Raw genomic sequence first — 21,502 nt, 5'->3', positions numbered from 1 at the left:
AAAAATACAAAAAATTAGCCAAGCATAGTGGCGCATTCCTGTAATCCCAGCTACTTGGGAGGTAGAGGTTGCGGTGAGCCCAGATTGCACCACTGCACTCCAGCCTGGGCAACAAGAGCAAAACTCTGTCCCCCCTACTCCCCCCGCAAAAAAAGGCTACCATGTATGCATGGATTGTATTCATGCATCAGTACTCAGTTTCCATTTTGTCCCAGTGGTCCATTTGTCTCTTCTTGCATTACTATCACTTGCAACGAGGTGGCAAGCCCTTGTACCTGCCCCCTCAATTCCCGTCTCTGTTACTGCCCCCACAACAAAACACAGGAGACCTGAGATTTTCTAAAGTTTTCTGAATTTTCTAAAGAAATTAGAGATTCCAAATCTGGAAATAGCTACAGAGGAGGGTAGGAATGAAGCACAGAGTTTTACTATAATTATGTGAAACCCTATGGTGAAATCACCTACTTCGTTACCTCTGCTGTAATACATCCAGGCAGATAAAAGAAGAAATTGGAGTCCTGGAAATGGTGAGCAGCTCAAAAGTATGTACACTTATAGATACTGATGTTTTGGGTTTCCACAGTGAAATTACACTCAGGGGTTATACAATGAAAAAGCCAGCTTGCCTTCCATTTGTTTTACAGAAGAGACTACAGTCAGCAAGCCTGCCTGTGCAGCAGAGCTTTCAAACAACTGTTTACTGCCTCAGTCTTACATATGAAAACCCATCCAAGGATAACTGGACATTTGAGGAAAGCTTCCAAATTGAGACAGAGATCAGAGCAAAAAGAACAAAGTCCTGGAGAAAACAGACAATGAAGGGAGCAGAAGAAAACTTCATAGAATCAAAATATCGTTATATAAAAGAACTTTTTATGGAATCAGTGAGACATAGCAGGATCCTATTAAAGTAAAAACAGGAGCTCTTGAAAATAAGATAGCAGAAATGAAAGATGTAATGGAAGCATTGAAAGGTAAAGTTGAGGAAATCTAGAAAGTAAGTAATAAAGAGATGAGGAGACAAGAAAACTAGAGTATTCATCCAAGGTCTAACATCTAACAAATAGTGGCTTTAGAAATACATACCAGTGAAAAGGGAAGAGAAGACAGTATCTAAGGAGTAATATAAGAAATATTTCCAAAACTAAAGGAATTTCTATATAAAAAGTTTCTTTTTCAGAACACTAGGGGAAAAGAGACAATTTTAAAGTGTTACAGAGAGGAGAAAAATTTGTTTCCATGCAAAGAAATAGGAATCAGATGGTATTGAAATTTTCAGTGGCAACAACTGAATACCACAATACAGTGAAGTAGTGCCTTCCAAAAGCTGATAGAAAATATTTTAAACACAAAGTCTTATATTTAGCCAGATAGTCAATCAAGCGTAAGGCTAAATAAAGACATTTTTCAGTCATACCTCGAAAAACTGCCTGAGTAGGGATATTTCCCCTGCTTCCCCATTCAGGCAGCTGCTAAGAACGTATTCCACCAAATGACGAAGCAAACCAAGAACAAAGAAATGAAGAATCTAGAAAATGGAGTCCAACATGGGAAGGAAGCAAAGGGAGATCCCAGGCATCAGCCACGCAGTAGGTCTAGTAGGCATTCAGTCTAGCCCAGACCAGGACGGTGAAAGGCTCCAAGGAAGGAGGTGTCTGGGAAGAAATCAATTACTTTCAAAATAGCAAATGACAAAGCAATTTTATGGCTCTTTTGGTGCATTTATGAAGAATTAGCAATAGGTTAATAGAAAATGAAGCAAACAGAAAAAGAAATGAATATTTCCAAGATAAATTTAACATTACATATGAAAGAATATATAATTTTAGTACACAGCATGGCTCAGTGGTAAGCACTAATTATAATGTAAACACTGAATATTGATTTAAGAAAAATTGTAATATAGAGAGGTAAATACTAGAAGAAAGAGCTAAAGAATTGAGAGTAGTTACCTCTGGGGAGCAGAACTGAAATTGGAAAGGATGTAGGACAGGGGGTTTATTTTTTTAGGGTTAGCATTGTGTTACTACTAGACTTTTTAAATGATCAGCATATACTACTTTGATTACAAAATTAACTTTTAAAATATAAAGATCCGATAACAGTGCCCATAAGAACCAGAGAGACCAAGAGAAGGCCACAGCCCTAAAGAACTAGAGACTATCATATCTTTGAGGGCTGTTAACTAATGAGCTCATGCTTATAATTTGAGTGTACAGGGGGCTGTTACTTATCTCCATTGGTCATCCTGTCAGCCTGTGAATGTGGTGGGGCTCAGAGATTATTAACTAGCCTTTTCCCAGGTTTGGAAGTCACAACTCTGTAACTCATACTGGCTTTTCTGACTCTAGACCCAGGAATTTGGGCATGGTAGGAGAAGCGAGAAATGTGAGACCTAATTTCCAGGGACGAAGGTGTGAAACATCAACTTGTAGGAGCCTCAGCTGTGAGCCGGATTTGTTGCTGAACAACAAATCTTTACCACTGTCCTGGGTTGGGGTAAGGTGGGCTCAGCTAGGAGGTTTAAAACCATGGGGTCAGGGATCTGGGTCGCTCACTCAAACTTTGCTTCAGAGCACTTAGCCAGAGAACAGGGGCTTTGTACTGTTGCAGCCATTATTTCCTGATTAGGTAGTATCTTACATTCATCATTTGACTTTTCTGGCTGCCTAGCATTAGGACTTTCTTCCTAGTATCACTATGTCGGTCTTCATAGGAGGCAGAGCCCACCTCCCAGGAGAAAAGCCTTAAAGGTCATGTACTTTCTTCTTCAGCCTTCTCTGGTCAGGGTTAGTGGTAGTGGTACAGAAAAGCAGGGACTATAGAGAATTCTTTCTGGAAGCAGAGTGGGGCAGCAACATCTAGTGGAAAAGGAGAGAAGGCCATGGCAGTGGTGCCATTGATGACAGTCACCTTCCAGGGACAGAATGTGAGAGCTTTAGTGGGTGGCCAGGGTCCCAGGGCAACTCAAGGTCTTTAAGGCTTCCATGTAGTGGAGTCCTCATTCTGCAGCCTTCCTAAGTCCATGTTTACTGAGCTAGGTCTCCAGCTTTTCCAACAACACTGTAGATTAACAGTGTCCTTTCAGATAAATTCTTTCTCTTTAAGCCAACTAGAGTTGTCTTCCGCTACTGCAGTGTAAGAAGCCTGATTGGTCGCAGTACCTATATTTAAAAGACTAGCATTTAAAATTCCAAAAGAGATGACTAGATTGGAAGAGTTTTAAAAGAAGGACCACATGTTTGATCACTTTGATTTTTTCATAATGACCTTAGCATATACTGGGTAAACGACTCTGAAAATGTGAGGAACAGCAAGAGTGTACCATTCATTGGTAATTTTTTGAGGAAAAGTTCATTGTTTAGGAGAACTATAGATTTACTCATGTACTTGAATCATTCTTGTCATAAATACTGCTGACCTCAGAGCAGAATAGCCCAGAATTAGCACCAACATCTACGTGCATATTTCCAGTGCAAGACATTTTACTGTAGACTTCAAACTGTAGATTTTGTTTTTTCATCTTGTTCACAAATGCATAAATACTGTTGACCTCAGAGCAAAATAGCTGAGAATTAGTACCAACACTTTTACCTTACAGTAAAGTGCAAGACATTTTACTGTAGATTTCAAACTGTAGATTTTGTTTTTTCATCTTGATCACAAATGAATTTTTCAGTTTTACAATATGAAATTTATTTATAACTTTGGTTCCAAAATGGACTCTGTAATACATTTGCCCGTATTTTTAGTCATAATGGATGTGATTATATTTTATTGAATTAAAAATCTAACAGAGAAGCAACTGAAAGCAATGACCTCATTTTTTCCCTTAGCAACTTGGTCACTTTCCAAGAGTGTGTGGCTTGAAACAAATGCAAAATAGCAAAGACTTACTGTCCCCATTCGCTCATCCATTTCTCCCTCTCCCCAACCTCCATTGTCTACATATTGACAATCTTCCCTTTGTCTCAGTTCTGTTGAGCTGGCAGTTTATTTTACTTCTGTCTGTAATTGTTTCCTCTGAAGCAAATTTCTGAATGTACTTCCTAGAGAAGAATGGGGCTAAGCTAAAGACCATTATCAACAGATCAGAGTAGTAAATGCAGGTTTCAGTTCAGCATGCAACACAAATGAACAGTTAATCTCAGTTTCATGACTGGCAGTTCGAGTGACTCTGAAGTTGCTATAGATCTCTAATCATAATATAATATAACATTTGAAAAACATTACTACTCAAAATTATGAGTAGAACTCTGAAGTATATTATGTAGGCTAGGCACAGTGTCTCATGCCTGTAATTCCAGCAGTTTGGGAGGCCGAGGCCAGTGGTTTGCTTGAGTCCAGGAGTTCAAGATCAGCCTGGACAATATTGTGAGACCCCCATCTCTACACACACACAAAAATTAAAAAATAAAAAATAGACCAGGCACAGTGGCTGACACCTGTAGTCCCAGTACTTTGGGAGACTGAGGTGGACAGATCACATGAGTCTAGGAGTTTGAGACCAGCCTGGACAACATGGTGAAACCCTGCCTCCACAAAAAATACAAAAATTACCTGAGTGTGGTGACTCACACCTGTAGTCCTAGCTACTCAGGAGGCTGAGGTAGGAGGACCTCTTAAGCCCACAAGGTGAGTCTGCAATAAACCAAGACCATGCCACTGCACTGCAGCCTGGGTGACAGAGTGAGACCCTGTCTCAAAAACAAAAAGTTAAAAATTTAAAAATATAAAGTATAATATTTAATTGCATATTTAGTTTTTAAACTTAAATCATTTTTTATATAGACTACAAACTCTTTGCCTCTCACCCTCTGCTCTCACTTTTCATTTGGGGTATCTTTGCCTTTTATTATTAAATGTCCAGATTCTACTCTAACCTTTAAGAGTGAACTTACATGCTACTTTCCTTGTTTTGCTTAGCCATTCCAATTTAAAGTGCTTTCTACATCCTGAGAATTTCTAAAACACTTTTTATTGTTCTTAGGGTTTTATATCTTCTAACTTGTTTTGGAATTACCTAGGTACCTGTCTCATTTCTTCTATCACCTAGTGTGTTATATTCTCCCTAAGTTGTATATCAAAATCTTGGTCATTTTTGAATAACCTGAGAAACTAGCATACTGCTTTGCTCTTAGTATACTGTCAGCTACATGTTTCGAATGATTTTTAATACCTTTGAAAGCTGAGTAACCTTTTCTTTAAAAAAACGGTGGGTGGGAAATAGCAGGGGCTGTAATAAATTGTATCCCTAGGAGTTGCAAACAAAATGAAAGCACTTAACCCCAGTATAGGAACAAAATATAAAGTATTATTTATAAAAGTTTAGATATGGTCTAAATGGTATAACTCTCTACCATTTAATTCATGGTTTAAGTTTAATATCAGAAAACCTGTCTCATCAACTGTTTACTTGTCAGTTCATTGATTTAAAATAGAGTATCAGTTGAATTTAGAAAATTCTCCAAAGCCAGTTTAATGTTGTTAATCTTTTGAAGCCAAAAAGAAGTTTAATCCAGGGGCAGTCTTTCCTTCTGCACTAATTTATAATTTAGATCAAAGAACTAATTACATACCTAAATTTTAATAAAAATTTATATTATAGTAATCATGAGAATTTATGGTAAACTATATAACTCAGAATGTTAAGGTAACTTGAAAATTCTTAATCTAAGTTAAGTATCTTTTTACTTCTTACTTGTGTACTTATTAAGGGAAAATAAATTTTAAGGAGTTGCTAGTATTTGTCTATTGAAAGCAGAATATTTACCCTTATTTATATACTTAAACGACATTGTATTGGCCTAGTGCAGTGGCTCATGCCTGTAATCCCAGCACTTTCAGAGGCTGAAGCAGGCAGATCACTTAAGGCCAGAAGTTTGAGACCAACCTGACCAACATAGTGAAACCCCATCTCTACTAAAAATGCAAAAATTACGCAGGCATGGTGGTGCACACCTGTAATCCCAGTTACTCTGGTGGCTGAGACATGAGAACTGCTTGAACCAGGGAGGCAGAGATTATGTTGAGCTGAGATGGTGCTGTATACTTCAGCCTGGGTGACAGAGCGAGAGACTGTGTCTCAAAACCAAACCAAAACATTGTATATAAATAAATATTATAGCTTGTTATATGACTTTTAAAATGTAAATATATGTCAAGTCTTTTGTAGCTATAACAAGAAATGTTACCTCTCAAATATGCACTGTTCATCTGTAGTAGAATCCATTAAATATCTAAATTTATTTTTATTTAAAATAATGCAGAATTTGGCTGGGCACGGTGGCCCACGCCTGTAATCCCAACACTTTGGGAGGCCATGGTGGACGGATAACTTGAGCTCAGGAATTCAAGACAAGCCTGGCAACATGGCAAAGCTACGTCTCTTAAAAAAAAAATTAGCCAGGTGTGGTGGCATGCGCTTGTAGTCTCAGCTCCTCAGGAGACTGAGGTGGGAGGATAGCTTGAGCCCGAGAGGCGGAGGTTTCAGTGAGCTGAGATTGTACCACTTCCAAGCTGGGTGACAGAGCCAGACCATGTCTCAAAACAAACAAACAGCAACAACAAAAATTATACAAAGTTTAGTTAGAAGCTTTCTCAACAAACAAAACCTTTTCTCTAATAATAAAATTCGAAGGATGAAGGGAAAAGACAAAATAGCAGACTTTGTAAACTTATGGCAGCATATTTGCCTTGAATTATTGAGATATATGTTCTTCACTACACTTTGCACATATCACCATTATATATGACTTTCAAAGTAAAATAGAATAATTAACATCAATTGAGGCCAGGTATGGTGCCTTCTGCCACCAAGGAATGCAAAACGAATGGAGGCTAAGATATAAGTGATTTGTTATAAGGAAAATAAGACTGAGGAGGAGGGGTTTACTCACTAAAGAGGAAAAATGGCAGAAGGAAGAAAGAACCTCTGCATTGTACAAATATTCTGGCTTTTCAGACTCACAGTTGAGATAGAGTTGAAGCTTTTGTCTTAAAACCAAGCATAGGCCGGGCACAGTGGCTCACTCCTGTAATCCCAGCACTCTGGGAGGCCAAGGCAGGCAGATCACGAGATCAGGAGTTTAAAAAGAGCCTGGCCAACATGGTGGAACCCCGTCTCTACTAAAAATATAAAAATTAGCTAGGTGTGGTAGTGGGCGCCTGAGGTCCCAGCTACTCAGGAGGCTGAGGCAGGAGAATCATTTGAACCTGGGAGGCAGAGGTTGCAGTGAGCCAAGACTGCACCACTGTACTCCAGCCTGGGCAACAGAGCAAGACTCTGTCTCAAAAAAATAAAACAAGCATTGGTCTTATCTCCTTAAATATCCAGAGGAAGACTGTCACCAGATGTAAGAATTTTGTTTACCTCTAGTTGTAGAAGTGAAAAACTATTTCAAGAATAAAGATAGATTGATAATATTACTTTGCTGTTACTGTGTGAAAAACACTGTACTAAGCCTTTTTATGGAATCCCGCACTTAATCTTTACAGTAACCTGTTTCGTAACTGCTATCATGCTTCCTGTATTGGAAATGAGGTAACAAATCCTAAGTTGCTAACTCTCCAAGGCTACTTCAGCAGATCAAAAGATGAACTTCAAAACAAGAATGTATTGAGCACCTACTCTACACTCAGTGGCCAAGCTTCATGTATACTTTGCACTTCAGCAGACTTTAGATAATACACTTGGTAACATTCATAAATAAACCATCTCTTGTAACAACTGTGTGGTAAAACTACATCTGAATTAATTCGTTTCAAAAACAGTTCATACTCATTGCTGGGGGAAAAAAGAAATGATACAGAAACATAGCAGAAAGTTAATTTTCACCTACTACCAATGCTTTTCCCAAATCCTTATTAGTGACTTACTGTGAACAGTTCGATGGTTTTTCCTTTCAAATCTTTTTATGTGTATGCATACCTGTGTGTGTATTTCACGTACATATCTTATTCTGTTGTAATAGCATCACACTATATTAGTTTTTTTCATATTTAATAAACCTTGGGAAAATGTTTATGTCAGTATATAGTTTACTTTTAATAACTGATGTTTTTTAAGTTACTATCTAAAAATATAATAGTTGCACTAATGTCCAGCTAGTCAGATAACACAGGTAATACTTAAAGTGTTTAAAAACCATAAAGTCTCACTCTTGTGATAACTACTGTCAACAAAAACTACCTTTTGGGGCTGGATGTGGTGGCTTACACCTATAATCCCGCACTTTGGGAGGCCGAGGTGGGTAGATCACCTGAGGTCAGGAGTTTGAGACCAGCCTGACCAACATGGGGAAATCCCATCTCTATTAAAAATACAAAACTAGCCAGGCATGGTGGTCCATGCCTGTAACCCCAGCTACTGTGGAGACTGAGGCAGGAGAATCTGTTGAACCTGGGAGGTAGAGGTTATGGTTAACTAAGATCGAGTCATTGCACTCCAGCCTGGGCAACAAGAGCGAAACTCCATCTCAAAAAACAACAACGAAAAAAAGTACCTTTTGGGCTAGGTGAGGTAGCTTGTGCCTGTAATCCCAGCACTTTGGGAGGCTGAGGTGAGTGGATCACTTGAGTCCAGGAGTTTGAGACCAGCCTGGGCAACATGGTAAAACTCTGTCTCTACTGAAAAATACAAAAATTAGGGCACAGTGGCTCTTGCCTGTAATTCTAGCGTTTTGGGAGGCTGAGGCAGGCAGATCGCTTGACTCCAGGAGTTTGAGATCAGCATAAATAACATGGTGAAACCCCATCTTTACAAAAAAATACAGAAAAAAAAAAGAAAGAAATTAGCCGGGCATACTGGTGCACACCTGTGGTCCCAGCTATTCGGGAAGCTGAGGTGGGAGGATCACCTGAGCCCAATAGGCGGAGGTTGCGGTAAGCCGAGATTGCCACTGCACTCCAGCCTGAGTGACAGAGTAAGACCCTGTCTCAAAAACAAAAATTAACTGGGCATGGTGGTGGATGCCTATAATCCCCACTACTCAGAAGGCCAAGATAGGAGGATTGCTTGAGTCCACTGAGGTCGAGGCTACAGTGAACTCTGATTGTACTGCTGTGTTTCAGCCTGGATGACAGAACAAGATGTTTTAAAAACAAAAGTGTTGGGATTATGGGCATGAGCCACCACACCCAGCCAAAAGGTACCTTATTATAAATATCTTCAAAGGACTGAGTCTTAGTTCAGAGTATACATATGATGGGACTGCTAAAACACTCAGTGAATATAAACTGTCCAGAAACTGCTTGGCTTCAACCATTTTTTCATATATTAAATTAACATGGGCTGGCCTTATTAAATATGCCTCCACAAAGGGATTATTTGATACAGTAAAAGAATTTGAGCTCTATTACGATTCTTTGCACTAAAACATTTTTATTATGTCTCATACTTAGTTATTGACGTTTATGTATATAAAACTTCTGATAAATGTTATACACGTCATGAAATTTAAGGGTGAAATATACATACATCTAAGAGTAGTGCCAAAAAAATCAAAATACATTTGTACACTTAAATGTCTTTGTTTCTAGCGATATTCATTTTCAACCGTAATAGCCTTTTCTGAAGTGGTTTGTTCGGTTTTTAGATAAGGTTTTTATTGTCAATGTTCCTTTCTAATTGAAGGTTACATTGCTTACATTAAAGAACAACGCTGAATTTTGAAACTGATTCACTAAAATATCTCTGGAAAATACATGGGCATTACCTTGTTTTTCTAAATCTTTTGATATCTGAGCTTGTATCTAATGAGCAGTCAGAAATTTTTCTAAGCTAAACTGCATGATTAGTTGTTATTCTTTTGCCTCATCTTAAACCCTAGATTGATAGTTTTTGTTTATAAGTATGAACAGTAAAAATATTAAGAAGCTAAAGTCTTCAGTGGTGTGAGCACCACTTCTAAACTACATTTTGATGTGAAATTTTTTAGAGGCAGTATATTAAATAAAAGTAGATGGATACAGTGTTATAAATCTGATCATCACATTGGGTCTATCAAGTTGAGAGAATAGCTGCTGTCCTAGTTTTCAAGCAAATAAAGGTAAAAATGGGACATTATTGGGGCTAAAAATGATATAGCCTATCAACTCAAATAAGCCCCTTGTTATAGAATTAGCACCATGATTCCTGTTCTCATTTAGCAAACATTTATTGAGCTCTTACTGTGTGCCAGACTCTGAGATTAAAGTAATGAAAATGATAGTCCACCAGCCTAGCCAACATGGTGAAACCCTGTCTCTACTAAAAATACAAAAATTAGCTGGGTATGGTGGTGGACCCCTGTAATCCCAGCTGCTCAGGAGGCCGAGGCAGGAGAATCACTTGAACCCAGGAAACAGAAGTTGCAGTGAGCTGCAGTTATGCCACTGCACTCCACCCTAGGCAACAGAGCAAGACTCTGTCTCAAGAAGAAAAAAGAAAATGATAGTCCAGTGTTAAGTACCAATAGGCATTTACAACGTGAGTGCCCTAATAGAACAAAACACTGGATACTGGGGGAGTACCTAGGAGGAAAAGAAGCCCCAGACCCCAATGTGGAATGGGAGGACAGGAGGACATTATTAAAATTTTCCAGAGAATGAGTAGGAGTTAAGTAAAGATTGGAGGTGAAAGGGAGCATTATCAGGCAGCAGGAACTGACCTAGAGATAAATGAGGGCTAGGCATTTTTGGCTGGAGTGGCTGGGGTTGCAAAGATAAGAGAGGTGTGGCAAGAAGTGAGGCAAACAGAGGCAAGCAGGGCTGTATGATAAAGAATTCATTATACTAAACTGAGACAATCAGCTTTATCCTGACTATCTTAAGTCTTGTGGCCTGATGACGTTTGTGTTTTCTGAAAGCTCTCTGGCTGCAACATACAAAGACTAAGAAATGTTCTAGAAATAGTGGGGGTTTTTAAAGTATATAACATTCTGCTATAAGTAGATGAAATCTATAAATTGTATATAAAAATTACTAATTTTTAAAAGCTTTATACTCTATATATTCATTTATTCGACAGAATTTGTGGAGCACTTGTTCTTTATCAGGCACTGTGTCAAGTACTTTACTCACATTATCCTCTATGGTAAGTTTTTCCTCCATTTATAGCCAAATGGAGATTAAAAATACTGTCTTGGCCACACATGGTGGCCAAGAGACAAACTTGAAAGATATGTTTCTCTGTGGATAAATAGTCATGTACCACATAATGGTGTTTCAGTCAACAGCAGACCACATGTACAGCGGTGTTCCTATAAGGTTATAAAATACGTACTTTTGGCCACGCACAGTGGCTCAATGCCTGTAATCCAAGCACTTTGGTAGGCTGAGGCAGGTGGATCGCCTGAGGTCAGGAGTTTGAGACCAGCCTGGCCAACATGGTGAAACCTCGTCTCTACTAAAAATTCAAAGATTAGCCAGGTGTGGTGGTAGGCTTCTATAATCCCAGCTACTCAGGAGGCTGAGGCAGGAGAATCACTTGAACCTAGGAGGCAGACGTTGCAGAGAGCTGAGATCATGCCATTGCACTCCAGCCTGGGGGACAAGAGTGAGCCTTCGTCTCAAAAAAAAAAAAAAGAATGTACTTTCACTGTACCTTTTTAATGTTTAGATGTGTCTAGATGAACAAATAGTTACCATTGCATTACCATGTTACAGCTAGAAAGTGTTAAGGCTAAGATTTAAATCCTGGTCCTTGTCATTCCAGAGCTATTCTTCCCCAGGAGGGGGAAGAGGGATATGATCTCTGAGAAGAAATCATCTGTGAGGTATACTGTTTTGAAGGGTACACATGATCATAATTTTCTGAAAAACTTTTTTTTTTATTTGTACTTTCGTTCTTGTTGCCCAAACTGGAGCGCAATGGCATGATCTCGGCTCACTGCAACCTCCGCCTCCTGGGTTCAAGCGATTCTCCTGCCTCAGCCTCCCAAGTAGCTGGGATTACAGGCACCTGCCACCACACCCGGCTAATTTTTTGTATTTTTAGTAGAAATGAGGTTTCAACATGTTGGCTAGGCTGATCTCGAACTCCACCCACCTCAGCCTTCCAGAGTGCTGGGATTTACAGGTGCGAGCCACCATGCCAAGCTGAAAAACATAATTACATGACTGTACCCCAAAAGCTTTGGTTTTTCCCTTCATTGATATTCTCAATCCCATTATAATAATTTACTCTTCATTACTAGTGGGATATGGTCTAAGGATAGTAAACAAAATACAGGTATAAATGGCTAGCTTTTGGTTTTAGATAAAGAGGTGTGAGCACTGAGTTTTTCACCTACTGAGTAGGAGGATTGTTTTTATTTAACATTTTAATAAATCTATGACAGGAAATTATACATTTGGCTTGTCACTGTTTCTGTTCTCATTACAGTTCTTTGACTTGCTTCTGCTCTCTTCAGACTACGCTCCCTCCCTTCCTCCTTGCACACCCCGCAAATCCTGTGCTTGCTTTGGTAGTAGAATACATCAATACAGTGGGTACCTTTATCAGGGAACCTTGATTATAGTAATAGCTGTCATTCATTTAACATTTACCCTAAGGTAAGCAATGGACTAAGGGTTGTGTATAATCCTCAGAGCAACCCCATAGGGTAGATGGTATTAGCCACAATTTTTTTTTTTTTTCTTTTTTTTTGAGATAGAGTTTCACTCTTGTTGCCCTGGCTGGAGTGCAATGGAGAGATCTCAGCTCACCACAACCTCCACCTCCCGAGTTCACACAATTCTCCTGCCTCAGCCTCCCGAGTAGCTGGAATTACAGGCATGCACCACCACGCCCGGCTAATTTTGTATTTTTATTAGAGATGGGGTTTCTCTATGTTGGTCAGGCTGGCCTCGAACTCCCATCCTCAGATGATCTGCCTGCCTCAGCCTCCCAAAGTGTTGGGATTACAGTCCTGGCCCTAGCCACATTTTTCAGATAAGGAAACAGGCAAAATTTTCCCACGTCACACAGCTAAAGAGAATTGGAATTGGGTTTCTAGTCAGTCCAACTCTAGTGGTATATACTTTGTCTCTTTTCCAGCAAGATGCCTGCATATAAGAATGTGTTCAATTTCAGAGAATTCAGGCATCCTGTAGGTCCCAGAGTTAGCTCCCCCTGCATTACAGTAGAGGGCTGGCTATATGTGGTATTTTTTTACAGAGAACTGACATCCCCATGAATGCTTTCCCTTTGTTATGCTATTCTCATTACCCCCCCAACACTTAAATGTAAACATTTTAAATGCCATATTAGATAACACTAATTTATAAAGTAAACATTAAAGAACTATCAATCTAGTCAATTAAGTAGCTTAAGAATTATTAATTTGGGCCTGGCACGGTGACTCACACCTGTAATTCCAGCACCTTTGGAGGCCAAGGCAGTCAGATCACCTGAGGTCATGAGTTCAAGACCAGCTTGGCCGACATGGTGAAACCCCGTCTACTAAAAATACAAAAATTCTCTGAGTGTGGTGGTGCATGCCTGTAATCCCAGTTACTCGGGAAGCTGAGGTGAGAGAATTGCTTGAACCTGGAAAGTGGAGGTTGCAGTGAGCTAAGATGATGCCACTGCACTCCAGCCTGAGCAAGAGTGAGACTCCGTCTCAAAAAAAAAAAAAAAAGTGTGTGTGTTTGTGTGTTTCATGGCTTGAAATCAATGTGCTTTTGCTGCCTCTACTAAGTTAGTAAAGTTATTCCCTAAAAGTTTTCAACTGCTTTTCCATCTTTGCTTTTGTCTCTCACACAACTTGTCAGAATCTATAAGAAGAAAGAATATAAACATTGTGTACCTTTTCACACACAAGCAGCATGAATCTCAGTGATTGCTACTTTCCCATTAGAAAGGATTAATGTTCTCCAGGTAGGCAGTCTTCTCACTTCCTTTGCAATATTCACTTGGTTTTGTAGTCAGTGATTGATTTTTTTTTTTTTTGAGACGGAGTTTCGCTCTTGTTACCCAGGCTGGAGTGCAATGACACGATCTCGGCTCACTGCAACCTCCGCCTCCTGGGTTCAGGCAATTCTGCCTCAGCCTCCTGAGTAGCTGGGATTACAGGTAGGCGCCACCATGCCCAGCTAATTTTTTGTATTTTTAGTAGAGATGGGGTTTCACCATGTTGACCAGGATGGTCTCGATCTGTTGACCTCATGATCCACCCGCCTTGGCCTCCCAAAGTGCTGGGATTACAGGCATGAGCCACCGCGCCCAGCCAGTGATTGATTTTTTTACAGAGCACTAAGGGAAGGAACTCCTGGCAGCTTCCATAGCCTGGTGGTACTTTTTTTAAATTTAACTTGTAATAGGTTACACATACACATGGAACAGAATTCAACAGGGTATTCAGTGAAGAGTCCCACGCCCTTCCAGCTTTGTTCCCTAGCCACTCAGTTGCCCTTGACAGATTGCCTCGACAGATTCCTGTGTACCCTTCCAGATAATCCAGATTGTCTCAGAACATATCCTAAAATGTATTGAAAGAGAACATAAAAAGATATTTAGATTGGAAGTATAGTATTAGTAATGCCTGACTGGCATTTAGCTCTTGCAAGAAAGTCTTGTAAGACTTTTTTTGAGACAAGGTCTTGCTCTGTTGCCCAGGCTGGAGTGTTGCAGTGGCATGACCACAGCTCACTGCAACCTTCACCTCCCAAGTACAATCAGTTCTCCCACCTCAGCCTCCCAAGTAGCTGGGACTACAGGCATATGCCACCATGCTTGGCTAATGTTTAAATTTGTTTTTAGAGACAAGGTCTCACTGTGTTGCCCAGGCTGGTTTTAGACTCCTGGGCTCAAGAGATATGCCCCCGTCTAAGCCTCCCAAAGTGCTGGGATTACATGCATGAGCCACCATGCCTGGCCAAGACTGTTAAAATGGACAGAGACTTGAAAGATACACTTCTGTGTGGATAAATGGTCATGTACCACATAATGGTGATTCAGTCAACAGCAGACCACATGTACAACAGTGGTCCTGTAAGGTCATATAATATGTACTTTCACAGTACCTTTTTAATGTTTAGATGTGTTTCAGTGAACAAATGCTTACCATTGCATTACAGCTGCCTACAGCATTCAATACAGTGACATACTGTACAGGTTTGTAGCCTATGAGCAGTGGAGTATATACCATGTAGCCTAGGTGTGTAATAGGCCTTATACCATCTAGGTTTGTATACATACACTCTGTTTGCACGATGATGAAATTGCTTAACAATGCTTTTCTCAGATCATATTCCTGTTAAGTGACCATTTTTAAACAACTTTAAGACTACACTCTGTATTGTGCCTCTTTACCTAACAAGGACAATCAAATTCCAAATATTAGCTGCAAGGATATAAGACACAAAACACAGAAAAGTTCAACTTTTAAAAATTTTTGGCCAAACTATAATGCATCCTTGCCTAAAATGTAAATTATATTCTTCCCACTCTTCAGAGAAGTGGTAAAGTTAGGTGTGTTCTGAGAAAAGAAAGCTGAAATAGATAAAAGGAATAGGGGTACAAAGAGCAAACTAAAGTGATTAGGATTGTCCAGTCTGTCAGAAAGGATATTGCTAAGGTGACCATAAATACATTGCAACAAGTAGACCCTAAGGTGAACCCTAATGATCTCCATTTTCTGGTATTCACACAGTAGAGGGTTATATATAGGTTCTACTCCTTGCCATTCTCACTCCACCTGGGAATTTAGGTAGCCCCCCCATTGTGCTACCTAAGATCTGTTGTACTAAGGCTCATAGCCTTTTGTACACCCCTTTTGTAGTACTTACTACATAGAGGTGAGATTGCCTACTTCCTCTTCTACCTCTCCAGTACATTGTTAGCTTCTTGAGATCAAGAGCTATATTATTTAATCATTGGATCCCTCACATATAGTACAGAGCTTGCACAAAGCTCAATAATTTCTTTTTAAATGAAAGTCTAGAAAGGTAACCTGGAATCCAGGGCTGCATGGCCCATGGGTTTGACCAAAATCTAGAGTGGCAGTTAAAAATGACAGTACTTCTTGTAGACCAGTGTTAAGACTGGAGATTTTTGTATTTGTTCTTTCTTAGCCTGGGTTCCCTCCAAAAAAGTAGAGCTTAGTATGAGGACTTGTATGCAAATAGTTTATTTTGGGAAATTCTACCAGAGAATAGGAGTGAGTGACTGAAGAGGGAAATGGAATGAGAGCAAGCCAATACAGGTATGTATTCTGAACTGATTACTGCTATGGTCAGTAGGGTATAATTGTACTGGAACTCACTAATGAGCCACATGGAATATACTTCAGGATTGTCTACCAGAGGGAAGAAAGAGGGGACATTTACCTACCAGCTTCCATGCCCCCGTTGGAAAAGTGTTTCCTGTAGGGTGTTCACTCCCTTGCATCTCATGGTTTGTATATGGACAGGTGCCTAACAGATTCCCAGAAGTGCTGACTCCAAGGGTCAGAATTTCCACAGCAGAAAACAAAGGATACAAAGGTATGGCTGAGGCAGGGTGCTGTAACTGGGTTGCTGTGGTGAAAAGCAGAGAGATTGTGAGGTGGGCACAAGAGTTGTTTAATGTAGTCTACTTTTAGCATCACTCAGATCAGTTTGTATGCTCCATTATCACCGAATCTTCAAGATGGTGGCCAGTCACACCTCTGCAAATACGCAAATCAGGGAAGAGGATGGGATTAGTCACAGGCTGGCTGCTACAGCTGGCTGGAAGTTTTATCTGATATTCTTATCATAACTCATCCAGGTTCAATCAGGGAAGCTGAGCAACTCTGACTTACAGGATAAGGGAATTATTCTAGGAATTGGACCTTAAACAATTGTATAAGAAACTGGGGAAGTGAGTACAAAAGGGAGAATAGGATCTAGAGGAGTTACCAGCTAGTCAACCTGAGAAGCCAAGCGCATCCAGCCACCAGAGTGGGACTGCAAGGGGCAAGCTCATGGGGAATAGCTATTGTGTCTGGGTTTGCAGCCACGCATCTGGGGGTGAGCACAAGGCCAGTGTTGGTCAGCAAGGCTGCAGTGGGAAGAGCTGATACAGAGCAGAGGAAAAACTAGGGCCCCTTGGCACCTCTGCAACTAGCAGTCACCACATCTGGCTACAGTGACTTTTAGAGAATAATGGACACTGCCTCATGTCTGACTTCCAAATTTCACACGTTTTTAGCCAACTCAACTTGAAACCATAGAGGAATGGAGATGGTGGGGAAACAGTTCTCAGCATAATGTCCTTCTTCCCTATCCAAACTAGATTTTCATCATTCTTTGCCTACTTCGGTAGGCCTAGGCAGCCTACCAGGTGTGATCTAGACCTTCATTCCAGAGGTATTTGAGCTCTTAGTTTCTTTATCAGTAGTTCCTACAATCACTAGGTCTCTGTTATTCCCTCAGTAAAGAAGCACCCGAAGATGCTGCAGTGAATCCCCTGGGTTCTGAATGAACTGCTATTGTATTGCCACAGACCTTGCACCCTGATCCAACACAGTCAAGATCCACTTCTACAAGTGTAACTTCAGGACCTGCCAGTGCACATAGCCAGGTCTTAGAAATCTTTGGGTGTCTACACTCTTTACTCCCAGAACAGAGACTATATTTTCCCAATCAGATTGTGCTGGGAACATGATCCTCATTATTGGTTTGGAGATAGTGAGAGAGGGCAGGAACAGATCTTAAAAGAGGAAAAGAATTATGTTTTCAGGTACCTGCAGGGTCTTCAGATGAAAGAGGCTGCTGCTCTCTAGCAAGGAGTTGGGAGAGCTGCTTCTCCTAGCCCAGAAAATTGAGGTAAATCTTGAGGTTTAATATTCTCAGCTAAGCCACCCAAATATCCCCATTCCAGGTTTCTGTGTCCAGGCATTCCTACCAGGACCCAGATTTTATCATAGAACACTTGTCAAGGCTTTCATTTATATCTCCTTGGTAGTTCTGATATCCTTAAAATTAAATCTTGAGCCTGAATTTTAGCAGTCTACCCTGCAGCTGCAAGAAACAGGGTCTTTTAAGACACTGACCTAGAAGTCTTCAGACTTTGAAGAATGCCTAGATTCAGGGTTGGCATTTTGAAGAATGCCTAGATTTAAGGGTTGGCTAACCTGAGCCTCTCATTCTCTTTGTTCATGCTTCTAAAGCTGTTAATGCAGGCAGCTTCTAAGCCTTATAGTCACTAATGTTTCCATTCCATTCAAGTGCCACCATGATTGGTGATCTGATACTTTACCTTTCACATATACCTAATTTTAATCTGCTCCTGGTATTGTCATGCTACTATATGCAGGGGATATCACCATGCCACCTACCAGTACGAATGGGATGGGGAGACCTTTTGCCATTTGGTCAGTGAGTAAGCTAGGTCTAGAATCTCCTTCAAGAACATTGTTTTCTAGGGCCATTTCTGTTACTAGCTATCTTTACTGGGTGTCTTCTCCCATTCCCCGCAATCCCTGCTGAAAGCACAGCCCAGATCATAGGCTTACATGCAGATCATTTATTTGGTAAGTATCCTATGAACAGGAGTGAGGGGGATCAGTAAAAGAGTGGGTCATTGAACTGGTTAGCACTGCAGGCACCTGGATTTAGACTCTTCTTCAGAATTGTCCTCCTGAGAAATAGTAGAGAGGAGCATTCATCCAACCAGCTCAGAGTCACAGCATCTAAGGACCAGCAGCGCAGAACACTGAGATGCAGGTTGACTTGTCTTCTCACCCTTGTAGCTGACTCTCATTTTTTGCTTTGGATCAGGAATTCCTGGTTGCCTTTTAAAAATAGATTTGTAGGTATGATGTGATGATAGTGCTGTTTTAGAAAACTTAAACCTTTCAGCAGTGTGCTCTGTATGCGTTGGAATCCTGGATGGAGGGAGACAGTAGGAAGCTTTTTAGTAATTGGTATGTGAGATGCTAAGGATTTGAACAAAGGTGGTGTTATAGTGGGAATGGAAGAGAGGCTAATTGAAGGGTGTTCTGGAGGACGAATCTATAGTTTACAGATTGTAAACATTGACTGGTTAGATAATGAGGTCAAAGGAGGGCAGAAAGGCAGAATAGAAATTTAAGATTTCTGGCTAGAAAAGATTTCTAGGATATCGTATAGACACATTACTCCCCAGTTTCCAGCATAATCCTCAGAACTTTGATGGATTCTTGCGGCTGACATGAAAAAATAAGACAAGATGTAGTTTTGTTTGTTTTGTTTTGTTTTGAGATGGGGTCTCATTCTGTCATTCAAGCTGGAGTGCAGTGGCGTGATCTTGGCTCACTGCAACTTCTTCCTCCCAGGCTCAAGCAATCCTCCCACCTTAGCCTCCTGATTAGCTGGGACTACAGGCATGCACCACTACACCCAGCTAATTTTTGTATTTTTGTAGAGATGGGGTTTTGCCATATTGCCCAGGCTGCTCTCAAACTCCTGAGCCCAAACCATCTATCCATCTTGGCCTCCAAAAATGCTGGGATTATAGGTGTGAGCCACCACACCCGGACAGGACGTGTTTTAATCTGGCAGAAGCTAAGTGAGAGAGTCAAGAATTAGTGATATAGCTGCCTGAGTTTAAAACTCATGGTCTTTGTTTTACTTCCTGCCACACTCATTTCCTTTATTCCTTAATTCCTATTTTCAGGATTCAGAATCAGTTACATACTGGTTAGTAAGAAAGAATTGAAGCAACTTTTCTTTCAATCCTGTTTGTACTTCAAGTCTCATTTCTAATTCTGGTGCCTCTGAAGAGTCAGCATGCCAAGTGTAAGGCCAGCCCTGCTCTAAACTTATGATACTGTTTTATGTTGTATGGCAAGCTGTAATCTCCCTGTTCCTTTTTCCTTTCCCCCTTGCCTGTTTCCTCCTTCCTCTTTCCACTCCAACCTCAATGTGAATCTGGAAGCTGTTTATACATGTCCTGATGGACATGAGCCATTGAAAATGTTTCCCAGTGGTATTGGTGAAACAAGTAGGGTGGCATTCTAGGAATAATAAATAAGGAGGAAACAAAGACAGATCCTGATACTGTATTAGAACTGTCAACATTGAGGCTTTTTTAGTTACCAGAGGAACAAACATGAAGAGAAGAAACAAAAATTGATAATGAAAACAGAAAGTGATTCTATTTAATATACAGCAGTACAGTCATTTGTGTTACTGAATTTCAAATTAATTTGTTAGCTCTTTTGTTTCAACCTTGGTCATTCATTCATATTGGTTATGTGGCTCAACTTTTTGAGGGAAGGTATTTTTGCCAACAGTAAGGATTAGAAAGAAAATATCCTGGTGAAAGACAATAGAGGAAAGGATTAAATAAATTGGAGATGGATCTGTAAAAGTGTGGTTATCACACAAGCAACAGAAATTTTAAGAAGTTGACTTTGTACTACCAGCCACCCTCCCAACAGCATTATTGAAACTCTGCCTGAGCAGAATGTATTGGTACCTTTTATCTATTAAATGCCTTGGCTACAGGTGGAATTTTTCTGTTAGAAGGAAATTGTTAATAAAAGCTTTTTTTTTTTTTTTTTAAGACAGAGTCTTGATCTGTTGCCCAGGCTGGAGTGCAGTGGCGTGATCGCGGCTCACTGTAAACTCTACCTCCCTGATTCAAGCCATTCTCCTACCTCAGCCTCCTGAGTAGCTGGGACTACAGGTGCCCGCCATCATGCTCAGCTAATGTTTGTATTTTTAGTAGAGATGTGGTTTCACCATGTTGGCTAGGCTGATCTCAAACTCTTGACTTCAGGTGATCCACCCACCTCAGCATGAGCCACTGTGCCTGGCCAAAAAGTTTTATTAACAGCTGGGCATGGTGGTGGGTGCCTGTAATCTCAGCACTTTGAGAGTCTGAGGCGGACAGATCACCTGAGGTCGACAGATCACCTGAGGTCAGGAGTTTGAGACCAGCCTGGCCAACATGGCAAAACCCCATGTCTATTAAAAATACAAAAATTGGCCTGGCACAGTGGCTCACGCCTGTAATCCCAGCACTTTGGGAGGCCAAGGCAGGTGGATCACAAGGTCAGGAATTTGAGACCAGCCTGGCCAAGATGTTGCAACCCCGTCTCTACTAAAAATACAAAAATTAGCTGGGCGCGGCACGCCTGTAATCCCAGCTACTCAGGAGACTGAGGCAGGAGAATCGCTTGAACCTGGGAGGCAGAGATTGCAGTGAGCCAAGATCTCACCATTGCACTACAGCCTGGGTGACAGAGTGAGACTCCGTCTCAAAAAAAACAAAAACAAAAATAGCCAGTCATGGTGGCAGGCACATGTAATCCCAGCTACTCAGGAGGCTAAGGCTAGAGAATCACTTGAACCCAGATGGCTGAGGTTGCAGTGAGCTGAGATCACACCACTGCACTCCAGCCTGGGCAACAAAAGTGAAACTTCATCTAAAAAAAAAAATTAAAAGCTTTTGAGTTCATTTAAAAAGCTAAATTGTTTTTAGTCAACCACTGCTGTGTAACAACCAGCCTGAGAACTTCAGTGGTATAACATTTATTTCTCACAAGGGTTAGGTGGTGCATTTATGCTTCAGTTTGCAGCAGCTGGGGCC

At 40.6% G+C, this 21,502-nt stretch overlaps 1 protein-coding gene across 2 annotated transcripts in view; it reads left to right on the top strand.

Moving 5' to 3' along the window:
- Positions 1-21,502, top strand: part of BTBD7 (BTB domain containing 7) — a 106,970-nt gene that overhangs the window by 52,040 nt on the left and 33,428 nt on the right. The window contains exon 4 of one of the 2 annotated variants that reach the window (XM_064375183.1): positions 645-8,022. The exons of the other annotated variant lie outside the window; for it this stretch is intronic. Coding sequence (XP_064231253.1) covers positions 645-721 — 77 coding nt within the window. The 3' untranslated portion in view covers positions 722-8,022. Of the gene's footprint in view, positions 1-644; positions 8,023-21,502 lie in introns of those variants that run through there. 2 annotated transcript variants of the gene reach the window in all.

The sequence above is a fragment of the Aotus nancymaae genome, unplaced genomic scaffold (genome assembly GCF_030222135.1).
Source record: "Aotus nancymaae isolate 86718 unplaced genomic scaffold, 86718_ANA_hifiasm-v0.15.2.pri h1tg000011l, whole genome shotgun sequence".
Lineage (NCBI taxonomy): Eukaryota > Metazoa > Chordata > Mammalia > Primates > Aotidae > Aotus > Aotus nancymaae.
The sequence above is the reverse complement of the archived record's forward strand: the minus strand, read 5'-3'. Positions and strand labels throughout refer to the sequence as shown.